General features: G+C 42.3%; 1 protein-coding gene across 3 annotated transcripts in view; it reads left to right on the top strand.

Annotated features, from left to right (window-relative positions):
• The window catches only part of TMEM182 (transmembrane protein 182), a 72,259-nt gene that overhangs the window by 47,494 nt on the left and 12,432 nt on the right, over positions 1 to 12,333 (top strand). For all 3 annotated transcript variants that reach the window (XM_015562217.1, XM_006761100.2, XM_006761099.2), the window contains exon 4: positions 7,429 to 7,566. In XM_015562217.1, the coding sequence (XP_015417703.1) occupies positions 7,429 to 7,566 (138 nt within the window). The remainder of the gene's footprint in view (positions 1 to 7,428; positions 7,567 to 12,333) is intronic.

Below are 12,333 nucleotides of genomic sequence, written 5' to 3'. Positions count from 1 at the left end.
TCCTATTTATGGCTTTTTGGAACTTAACCTTTTAGATATACCCCAGATATGAGTTCCTTTGATATATATTTGAATCTGATATTTGAATTTGCAATGAAGTTAATACTCTATATGTAATGTACTTTTAAAAAAATATATTTTATTGAGAGGAAGGGAGAGGGATAGAGAGCCAGAAACATCAATGAGAGAGAAACACCGATCAGCTGCCTCCTGCACACCCCCTAACTGGGGATGTGCCCGCACCCAAGGTACATGCCCTTGACCGGAATCGAACCTGGGCCCCTTGAGTCCGCAGGCCGACGCTCTATCCACTGAGCCAAACCGGTTAGGGCTGTAATGTACTTTTTATAAATAAAACTGTGACATCAGGCCCTGGCTGGGTGGCTCAGTTGATTGAGCATTGTCCTGCACACCCAAAGGTTGTGGGTTACATTCCAGTTGGGGCACATACCTAGGTTGTTATAGGTTAGATCCTTGGTCAGTGTGTGTAAGGAGGGGACCAATCAATGTTTCTTTCTCCCATCCACTTTTCACTCTCTCTCTCACTCTCCTTCTGTCTTTAAAAAAATCAATAAACATCTTTGGATGAGGATTGAAAAAACAAACAGAAAACGGAGACGCCAGGAACATAGCTTTGCGTTCTGTGTACACTCTTACTTAACAAACTAGACCATCTCAATGACTTCATGTCTTTTTCTACTGAAGAAAAGCAGCAGGATAGTCCTCCAGTGAAAACTAGAAAATACTTCCTAGAAGTGAAAATATTGTAATAATATGAAATGAAATATTTACATGGAATATATGTTAGGAAATTTCAGCATACTCTGAGCTGATGATTCTAGATCTACTAGAATGAAATTACTAAGCAAATTGGTAAAAGTAATACTGTAGGTTAAAAATTTACTCAGGAAAATAAACTGAAGACACTGGGAGAACCATTTCTATAGCATCTGTTGTTTGACTAATTACTAGTCATCCTCCTCATTACATTTGTCAATCTATGGTCATTGGTGCCAATTCAACACCAACAGGAATCTCCAATTTGGGGTGCTGTAAAGAAGGAAGCTTTATTCAGTGCAGAACAGCTCAATTTTGATACAGCTCAGCTGTGAGGCAGTCCTGGGGCCAGGCTCTCTCCCTCTAGACCAGGGGTGGGCAAACTTTTTGACTCGAGGGCCACAATGGGTTCTTAAACTGGACCAGAGGGCCGGAACAAAAGCATGGATGGAGTGTTTGTGTGAACTAATATAAATTCAAAGTAAACATCATTACATAAAAGGGTACGGTCTTTTTTTATTTTTTATTTTTATTCATTTCAAACGGGCCGTAGTTTGCCCACGACTGCTCTAGACAGCTCTGCTCTGCTGAGGCATCTTTAGTGTTTCAGCTCAGCTAAGGAACCACACTCTTTAGTCTTAAGTGAAAAGGGAAAGTGTACTCCTAGAGCCAGAGGAAAGGCGGTTTATATGGACTAAAGTCCCTGCCCTTGGTCCTTGATTGGTCTGCCCTCATGCAAATGAGGACTCCAAATCCTCAAGTTTGATTGGTCCAAAAGGCACTGGGTCAGAATAGAACCACTCTGATTAGCCAGGGTTGTGCAACTCTGATTGGATGGGGAAAGACTCAATCCTATTAGTTGAAATAAGATTGTAGGAAACCTTTATTAGTCCTGGTTCAGATGACAGAAACACAGGGCAGGCAGGCAGTTCAGTGTTGGGGAGCACAGGAGACTTGGTTGGAAAGTTTGTAAGGAGGACATTCCGAGAAAAGGGATGTGCCAAAGGTGGCCCCCCTAATTATTCCTGACCTTTCCAAACAAGTCTGTGCACATGCAGACCCCTCAGTGTTTACTGGAATCCTTATGTTTAATCTTTGGGTGTCCTTGCTTAAAAGACACTGGAAACACATGTGTCCCCACAATATTACTTACCCTACTGATTATATCTAAAGAATAAACTTTATCTCAAAGTGCTGTTACAATAAAAGCCTAACGAGTCAGGCACTAGAGACTGTCTGGTTCCTTTAGCCAGGCAGTCCCTTAGCCCTCTCTTTCACAGCAAGTGTGTCAGAGCAGTCATTCATCCATCGCTCAGGATCTGCTGGTCAGCTAGGCAGTTCAGCGCAGGCTTTTCCATGAGGTGCATCTTGCCTGAGAGGCCTCTGTGCAGAAATGGCTACTGGGCTCTGTTTTTTTAAAATTTGAGCCTAGTTAGCCACCAGCAGCTCTTCCTGGTAGGTGCCTTTTTTTCTCTGTGTTTACACACTTGACCAAGGAACACTTTAAGTCAAGTCACCACCACTTTATCTAGAATCAACAGAACTTCATTTCTTTGGAAATGGCCATTAATTATTGCCTTCCACAGATTGAAATTAGACTTTCTTTTAATTAATCCAAACTGTTGATGATATAGAGTACATGTAAACCCATTTACATTATAAATCTTGCTTCATGTTCTAATAGGAACTAATAGAAATTCAATATTGCTCAAGGTAAGCATTGACTTGTATTTAATAGCACAGATGGATTTTAGATATATTTTCACTTGGCACAGTCCATACTTTCAAAGAGAAAGCTTTTCTGTTTTAATGGCTCATATAACGAACAAGGAAACAGACTAAGTGTTCTCTGAGACACATTTAAGACCTAGGAATCTTAAAAATATAAACCACAAAAACATCCTAACCAAACAAAAACATCCTTCCCACTGAAATTTACAGTTCTATATATTAGTACTGAAAGTTTGTTCCCATTCCAGATCCATGAGATTAGTAGATAGATTTTTTTAAGTGCCAACTGCAGATATGTAATAATAGCAGCAAACATATTTGAAGTCTTACTGCATGCTACTTTTTATATATTTCCTCAATCCTTACTATAAACTTAGGTGAATAATATTGTTTTCTATATTAGAAAACTGATCTCCATCAAAGTAAAAATTAGTAAGGGGAGAGGCTCCAATATCATATAATCCTCTTCATGTTGAAAATTCTCTGAAGGCCTCAGTTTTACTTCACCCAGTGAAAGGACTCTACTCAATTCCACATAATGATTCTTCATTATAATTGAGCATTTAATTCTGGAATCAAAGTGTGCCACATATGCAAACTAGGTGATATCACTAGCTAAGAAACAGGATGTTCCAAGACATTTCGAAATAGTCTTGAAGTTGAGCAACTTTGAATGCTGAAGCACAGGCAGGAAAGAAAAGCATGCTGTTGGTGACCGCAATAAGGAATCTCACTTGGAAGCTATTTCTGTGTCTTCAGACAGCCAGATCCCCTTTCCCTTAAACACAAATCCATTGCTCCTGCCTTTTCCAGGAAATGCAGAAGGAAAAGCCAGGCTATTTCGTTAGAGCAACTGAAGGGACAGGAGCTAGTGCTATCAGTGGTGACAGCAGCTCTGGGGAGCATTTATCCCCCTTTCTGTCTGGCTCTGTCTCAGCCTCCTTCTCCCGGTGTTTCTCTCTTCCTTACAGTCTCTCTGCTTTTCCTGTCTTCTCTGTAGCCTGATTCATAATTCCTCCCTCCTGTTTGCATGTGACCCTGGCTTCATGGTTCTTTCGGACCTGGCTAGTTCAAGGTTACATACGTGTATAAATGGCAAACACTATATTACTCTGATTCCAAACCTATATTTCTTTCCTGTGTTATGCTGACAGTGTATTTTTATATTTCAAAAGTCAATATATTTTAAATAAATTAAGATGAGGAAAATATTTATGCAGATACTCACCTTTTCTGTTATCGCTTACTTCATTCTGGAAGTTTCAAGTAAACTCTGGTGCCATTTCCCTTGAGCCTAAAGAAATTCCTTTCACACATCTTTGGAGAGTAGGTCTACTGTGATAAATCCCATTTTCCTACTTGAGAAATGACTTTCTCTTTCATCACTCAAAGGCGCATTTACTAGAAGCAGACTTTTAGGTTGATAGGTCTTTTCTTCTGGCATCTTAAAGATGTCTTCTGGCTGCCACCCTTTCTCAGGGGACACTTTCAGTCCTTGGGACTGTTGGTCCATGCATTTAATATTGGCATCCCCATCTCACCCCCAGTCTTGCTGCTTTCAAGACTTTTTCTTTGTCCATGGTTTTCAGTAATTTTCTGATGTGTCTGGGCTGAATATTTTTTATTTTATTTTGTTTTATTGCTTAAAATATTACAAAGGATAGTACATATGTTTCCTTTTTTCCCCCTTGACCTTCCCCTAGCCTCTCCTACCACCCCCCCCAGTGTCTTGTGTCCACTGGTTATGCTTACATGCATGTATACAAGTCCTTCAGTTGATCTCTTACCACCCCCAACCCTTCCCGGCCTTCCCTCTGTAGTTTGACAGTCTGTTCAATGCTGCTCTGCCTCTGTATCTATTTTTGTTCATCATTTTATAATGGTATTTATTATCCATAAATGACTGAGATCATGTGGCATTTTTCTTTCATTGACTGGCTTATTTCACTTAGCATAATGCTCTCCAGGTCCATCCATGCTGTTGCAAATGGTAAGAATTCCTTCTTTTTTACAGCAGCATAGTATTCCATTGTGTAGATGTACCATAGTTTTCTAATCCATTCATCTGTTGATGGGCACTTAGGCTGTTACCAAATCTTAGCTATGGTAAATTGTGCTGCTGTGAACCTAGGGATGCATATATTCTTAGTGATTGGTGTTTCTGGTTTCTTGGGATATATTCCTAGAAGTGGAATCACTGGGTTTTTGAATTTATCCTCTTTGGAATTTGTTGAGTTTCTTGAACCTGTAAATTTATTTTTCACCAAATTTGGAAAGTTTTAGGGATTTTTTTTAAACATTCTTTTTGCAATGACATCTTTTGCCTCTGCTTTAGGGACTCCATGACACAAATATGAGATCATTTGATATGGTCCCACAATTCTCTGAAACTCTATCTAGTCATTTTTGTTTTCAATCTCTTTTCTTTCTGTTGTTCAGATTGGATAATTTATATTGCTCATTCTTCAAGTTCACCTGCTCTTTCCTCTCTCATCTCCATTCAGCCCTGGAGCTTGCATAATGGATATTTAATTACAGATATTTTATTTTTCAGTTCTAAAATTCAGTTTAGTTCTTTTTCATAGACTCTATTTATCTGCTAAGAATTTCTACCTTTTTGTTCGTTTCAAGAGTGTTCACTTTAGCTTATAGAAAGTGGTTCCAATAGCTATTTTAAAGTCTGTCCACTAATTCACACATCTGAAGCTTTGGGTTGGCACCTGCTTATTGCTTCTTCCTTTGAGGATTGGTCAAATTTTCATGGTTGTTAGTATATCATGTAATTTTGGACTGTATTTGGACTTTTGAAAATTACATTGTCAGACTAGGCATACTGTTAAAATTCTCTGGCAAATATTGATTTGTTGTTTGAATAGGCAATCGACCTGCATGGTCTGCTCATTTCTTCTATGATGCTAGTTTCAATGTCAACTCAATTTTCAGTTATTTTTATGCTATATAGGTCAAGGGGGCATGCACCCCTCAGGGCTAGCTCTAGTGATTGGGTGACTTTATCACCCAAGAACTGTAATTGAGTTCTTAAAGCTTTGTTATACTTCTTTGGGCATATTCCACATATGGGTAACTTGAGGTGTGAGCTCATTACTTGAGTAGCTTCAAACACAGACTTAGAGATTATCATATCAGTTCTCTTATGTCTGTGGGATTTCCCCCACATCTTCTGGCTTCTAGGACTCCCTTACCCAGTTTTTTTGACAAGAAAGTCTGGGCTCTTTCAGAGTTTTGGCCTCCTTTACTGTGGCACAGTTTCATGTAGTTACACCACAGTGCAAAGCAGGAGGGAAAAGAGAAAACACATACCATGATCCCCCTACTTTTTGCACAATAGATGTGAAAGTCATCTATCTGGAGGATTGAATCATCATTTGGGATCACAAATGTCCATGACTCCACTGAGGAAGCAGTGCAGATTTAATTTTGAGGCAGGACTAAGAGAACACAAGGAGATCAGTGGACATGGGCATTTTCCCTATACTTTGGCTTGTAGGGGCCCTTCATTCTGCTTCTTATAAGCAGAATGATGACTTAACTAGGGTATTTTTTCCTGTTTGCACCATTTACAAAGTTCCCAACTTAGCTCACCTCCAGGCCAAGTTCAGAAGGAGAAAAAGAGGAAAAATTTGGGCGAGTCTTTGCAGCTGAGTTAACCTCAGCTACAGATTCGAGTTCCTTCCTTATACCACTGGCTACAGTTTGCTTTCTGGAGTCCTCAGCTAGGTCTTTGCCAGGATTGTCCAGTTTTAGTGTGATCAGGGGAGGGGCAGAATGGGCTCCTCTCATTAATGTTTTTACCCTTCACACTTTCCACGGAACCTGCCATGTGATATGATGAGGCGCACATAAAGTGAATAAAAGTCAACAGCATTGGTTTTGAGGTAAATTCCACTTGTTATTCCTGCCTTCAAGACTGAGTTATTCACACAAAAACCCCAGCCTTCTTTTCCCATTTAGCTGCATGACTCTTCAAATTCCCATCTTCCCATGCATTTTTCTCTAAGATTCCAGTTGATTGACATATGTTTTTCTTTGCCAGGTGGGCTTGTTGAGAAAAAACATCCTTTGCTTCATTATAATGTTTTTATGTTTGCATACAAATTATAATTTTAATATGATTCACAGAGCTTTTCCTTGTTTACACCAAAAGGAATTTATTTTTGTGTTTTAGCCTTTGGGAAATGATACATTTGTTTAACAGATTGGTAATTATTCCATTCAAAATTGATCATTAGGATTCCTCTTTATTTGATTACTATGAACATATCACCAAAACCACAATCTATTTTCTACCAGCTGTATCCATTAATTCAACCTTGCTGGTCCTTAAATAAAAGATCACTATAACTTCTCATTTTGAACCTTTTTAAGAACAAAGATTGATAGAAAGTAATAAATCTTAGATATACCTAATTTAAAATCTCTCAATCTGTTTACAAAAGTTTTCTTTTTGACTTTGCTTGTTATTTTTATTATAAAAATTATCTTAGCAAGAAGTAACTGGCGGTGTTTATACAAGCAGATTCCTTTCATGTCTTTTGTACACTTGGTCTGAAGCACCTATAGGTGACCCAATGGGTACTCACTCAAGAGAACTTTTTAGAACTTAGGGTGTTCCCACATCTAAAGCAGAACATCTGGTCAGGAAACTGAGCTCCCAAAGTCTACTAAGCATGTGTGTGGTGCACACCCTGAGCATGAGTTGAGCTAAGGCTGACTTCACTGAGTCCAAAGTCACCTGGTGAGGTTTCCACTTAAAGAGAAGCCAGGACCCACAGCCTGGTCCCACCTGGCAGTGCTATGGCTGCAATTAGAAAAAAGAAGGGGCAAGAAACTCGCCCGCCACAATCTGTGTTCACAGTCTAAGTGTGTTTTTCTTTTCTCCTTTTCTCCTGGGGTCTTCAGTTTACCGTGGTTTCTGGGCTGTCTTCATGCTCCTGGGGGTAGTTGCTGTTGTGACCGCGAGTTTCCTGATCATCTGTGCAGCCCCTTTCACCAGCCACATTCTCTATAAGGCCGGCGGGAGCTCATATATTGCTGCAGGTACGTAAGTGCTATGGGTGTGCTTTCTAGCCCTGGGTTTTCTCTGTATTATATATTGGCCATTTATAGTTTCAGGTATCAGGCCTCCAGCAGTAGGAATACAATTATATTCATGTGTAATCTAAGTTCTACCTGTGCCTCAGACATTTTTCCAGGGACTTGGCATTTCCCATGTGCGAACACAGCTAATCAGCATGGCGGTCTTGGCTCATTGTGTCCACATCATATGAAAGAGACAGTTGAGGGGAATCTGTGCTCTGAGAGCCTTTGAACATGTTCGCCCTATTAATTTCCTGTCTTTGTAGCCTTAGGACACAGGTGAAGTCCTCTGTGTGCTCTGACAAGGGCAGCCGCATCATGATGCTCTCATGCCCGATTGCCCGTGGGAGAAAAGCATCGCTTACAATGTCCACATTCGGTTTTCTCAGTGTGATCTGTGTGCATTATCTAAACAACCCTCCTCACTGTAAAACCCACAGGTATTTTAGTCAGCTTTCCAACTAGTCTTTCTAATTCCTACCGAAATGATCATAGTACTAATAAAACATAACTAAATAGGCAAGTCTTGTGAGTTGTAAGCCCCTTTCATTTAATTAGGAAGTAAAAGCCAGAACCCTAACTTGAAAACATGAGCTCAAGGTTGTTTGTGAAGATGACAATTCTAGGAAATTAGACCAATGTCAGTGTGTCCTAGACTGAGCTTTTCGTGACCACGCTGCGCTGTCCCATTAGACAGAGGACAGAGTGTTTCTACACGAGAACGCGGTGATGGGAAGGGAAGGGGTGGGAGGAGAGAGCTTGTCTTTACTTATCACCATGGCAGACAGTGCAGGAGGCTGGCCAGGATTTAATCTAATAGCTTCTTTAAGCACGCATTTTACATAATATTGTGCTTAATTCTGTGGAGGGGATAAACGGAATGGTCAGATAGGGATCCTCTGCTCCGGGAGCTCAAAAACAAACTGTGATGTCAAGAGCCTGTTTAACTTATTTCATTTCAACTCTGTTCTTCACTGGTCTTCAAGGGCCTGTATCAAGAGCCCAGATTTGCCCATTTAAACTAAAATATAATAGAGATACAACTCACATATTATAAAATTTTCCATTTTACAGTGTTTCGATACATTTACAGAGTAGTTCAAATATCATTAGAATCTGATTCTGGGATATTTTTATTAGCCCACAAAGAAACCTCATCCTCTCCTCTCCTCCCCCCACCCCCAGGGAGCACTAATCGACTTTCAGTCTCTATAGGTGACCTTTTCTGGACACTTCACATAAGTGGAGTCCCACTATGTGGTCTTTGTGTCTGGCATGTTGTTTCCCTGCTTTAATTCATAATTCCTTAATACCAGCTCCTTCTGACTTGGGATCTTCTTTACTACCTGGTTTTTCTCTCCCAACCACATTCTACCCTCATTTCACTCAAAGGTCTAGTTAAGGTACACATGTTCCCTGGTCTTCCCAGAAATAACAGCTCCCTGCTAAAATATGTAAATGTTTCTTTCTTCTCATTCCTTGATTTTCTTTTTGAATTTTCTCAATAAAGGTAATGTGTAATAGAAATAGGTTAGTACTAACACATGGGCAACACAATTTATTTACTTACTAATTTTTAAAAAATATATTTGTATTGATTTCAGAGAGGAAGGGAGAGGGAGAGAGAGAGAGAGAGATGGAAACATCAATGATGAGAGAGAATCATTGATCAGCTGCCTCCTACACACCCCCTACTGGGGATAGAACCCACAATCTGGGCATGTACCCTTGATAGGAATCAAACCCTTCAGTCTGCAGGCTGACGCTCTAAGCCAAACCAACCAGGGTAGCACAAATGATTTAAACACAGAAATGTTCTGGTCTCAAGTATGGTCTTAGGGAAGTGTGTGTGTGTGTGTGTGTGTGTGTGTGTGTGTGTGTTTATGTTTAGTGCTTTTGAAAGCAATTTAGCCATTTGATAATTGTGTTAAAAAGTAGTATATCCAACTAGACTTTTCAGGGTGATCATTTCATAAGGTATAGAACTGTGGAATCACTATATTGTACACCTGAAACTAATATAATATTGTGTACCAACTAGACTTTAATACAATTTTTAAAAAAGAATTACAGTTGGCCAAAAACCCTGCAGAGGCATTTGATATGTACTCATGCGCCTGTGACGTGTATTTTCATTTTCAGTGAATCTTTCCTTATGTGTGGGTATGGGGCTGAGATCCTCCCTGCTCAGGTCTTCATGCAAAGACCCCGGAGTCCAGAGGTGTTCTGGGAGCCCATTCTGCAAGCCACCGAACTACAATTATGAGGGCACTTCCTTTAAGAATTTCATTTCCTTCCTGGCCCAATTCCTTATTGTTTATGTAGGACTGCTGGTTTCCCAAGAACAGAGGCAGGCCTTCTCCTGCATGAGGTACAATATTACTGTTCATCTTACCAATTCAGACAGGAAAATGGTGTACTCGGTAGTAACTAAAGCTTACTTTATAGTTGCAATTTCCATCACAAAACACAAACTTTTAAACACCTGTGGGCCAGTAAATCATCCTTAAACTTGCGTAATTATTGATGGAAGAATTTTTAAAATATTTTAATTCTCTGTTATTACCATTCCCAGATAATATGAAAGTCAACTTATTTTTTTCTCAAAGTTGAAGATGGAAATTTACATGCTGTGTTATATAAAGATGAAGGAAATATGAAATAATCACTAGGATTGTTGCTCAGCCAAATTTTTTCTGTACCGCATTTAATACCTAACCATACGTATAGCCATTTACTGAGGTAAAGTGAATTTATAATGCTTCCCTTGGTCAGATTTTTAAATTTTAGAAATGAAGAGGTTTCATTCTATGTACCTAGTATTCCAAAATATCTTTAGTTTTAGGCCTTGCTTTGTCATCCTGGCCTAGCCGAGTCTCCCAGGCTGCCTGGTGTCACCGCTGTCCTCAGGCAGGCCGTGAGGAACAGGTGCGGCCTGGAACGGGTTGCTGTGGCTGCCTTGTCAATGCCACGGGCAGGATTGGACACGCTCTTTATTTGGACAGATGGCCTCAGGACAGGGCAGAACCAGCGTCCAGATGGCACTGCTGGGCGTGCACACGCAGGACGGCTCTTTGGCATCAGCAAGAAGGTTGTGGGGGCATTCCATGTGTGGCTGGACATGGTGCTACAGCAGCTGGTGCGAGAGGTGGGTCCATGGTATTCCTCTTGCTCTGGAAACAGGCTCAGAGCAAGGTTCCAAGGGTGTGGGCTGCCACTCCCTGCACTGGGCAGATACCCCCTCGGGCAGGAGCGCCAGGCCTGTATTCCCAGGGAGTTCTGTCTGACTGCGTGCATGGAACTGTCAGGGCATTCTTAAAGCCAAGCCTCTATTTCCATCAGACTCACCCCCTCTGACTCCCACCCCCCCACAATGCTTAAACAATTGGTGATTATTTTGCATTTTATTTTATTTTTTAAATTCTCTAATACATCATCTATATATTATGTTGTGTGTTCACCACCCTGAAGTTGGCTTCCATGTGGCCTTCTGGAGAACTCCTACGTACCAAGGGGTGACCTTGTCTTCTCCTGACCCTGTGATCCGGGAGGCCACAGGAAAGACGCAGAAAGCGCAGGATGGGTAGATCCCCAACCCGCCCGGGACAGGCCGCACGCTGCATGGCGAAGCATTAGTTTGAGGAGAACTGACTATAGAGCTGCTATTTCTAGTGCCCAGGCAGAGACATCTATGTAGGAACTGGTGTTCATCATAAGACTTCTCAGTGAACAAGAAGGGATGGCCGCATGGTCTGGCTGCTTGGGGCGCTGGCATGGCTGTCAGCCAGGGCACTGGGGGTGCACCTGATATCCACACCGGAAATCACCTCTTCCCCAATACACACTGGGATCAAGTTCTGCTGAAGGAGGAGCCGGTTCCCCCTAAATCCCTGCTGGAACTTCAGGTGGGTGAGGCTGCCCAGGTGTCTTGTGAGTCAGGGGTACAGCAGTCCCTATTCTAGGGGCTCCACAGCGTCATCAAACCCTTGAACATGGTGGAGCGAAGGCGGGCCTGGCCGCTGCCCAGCCTGCTGTCCCTCCCCAGAGAGCTGTTCCTGGGTCATGTCTGTCCCCAGCAGCAGGAGCGAGGCTATGAACTGGCAGTGCTGGGCCTGGGACAGGAACGCACCCTTCTGGGTGGGGTGCTCTGCCCTCTGGGAGGACAGGCGCTGGAAAGGCAGGGTGCACCTGGTGAGAAAGCAGTGCATACCCCAAGGGAACAGGAAATTCTATCTGCAGGTGGTTCTGACTCAGAAGTAAATCCGATTTGTGGTTTGTGTCCTTTTTCTTTCAAAAGCCCCATGGGTTGGTCGCAGCTCCTCAGTAAGGGCTTTCCCCTGCACCCGGTGAGATAGAGGCAGTGGCTGATACAGGGCCCCGCCCTAAAGCCTCTCAGAAGCCCAGGACCCTGTCACTCCAGTTGCCTTTCCTGTGGCTGAGAAAGCTGGGCTCAGAGGCGCCTGTCCTCCTCCAGGCAAAGCAGGACCTGGCCCCGGGCACCTGGATGTGGGGGCGCCTCAGAGCAGGAAGGGACAGGAGAGAACTGCAGAGGCGCAGGCTGAGGCCTGAGGCAGAGGCCAGGGCAGCGCTCCCATCTAACAGCGCCTCTCCCCACCTGCCCACCAGCCCACCTGCCCTCTCCTCTCCCAGTGAGATGGTTACACACACACTCCCCACCTGCCCTCTCCTCTCCCAGTGAGATGGTTACACACACACACACTCCCCACC

The sequence above is a fragment of the Myotis davidii genome, unplaced genomic scaffold (genome assembly GCF_000327345.1).
Source record: "Myotis davidii unplaced genomic scaffold, ASM32734v1 scaffold296, whole genome shotgun sequence".
Lineage (NCBI taxonomy): Eukaryota > Metazoa > Chordata > Mammalia > Chiroptera > Vespertilionidae > Myotis > Myotis davidii.
The sequence above is the reverse complement of the archived record's forward strand: the minus strand, read 5'-3'. Positions and strand labels throughout refer to the sequence as shown.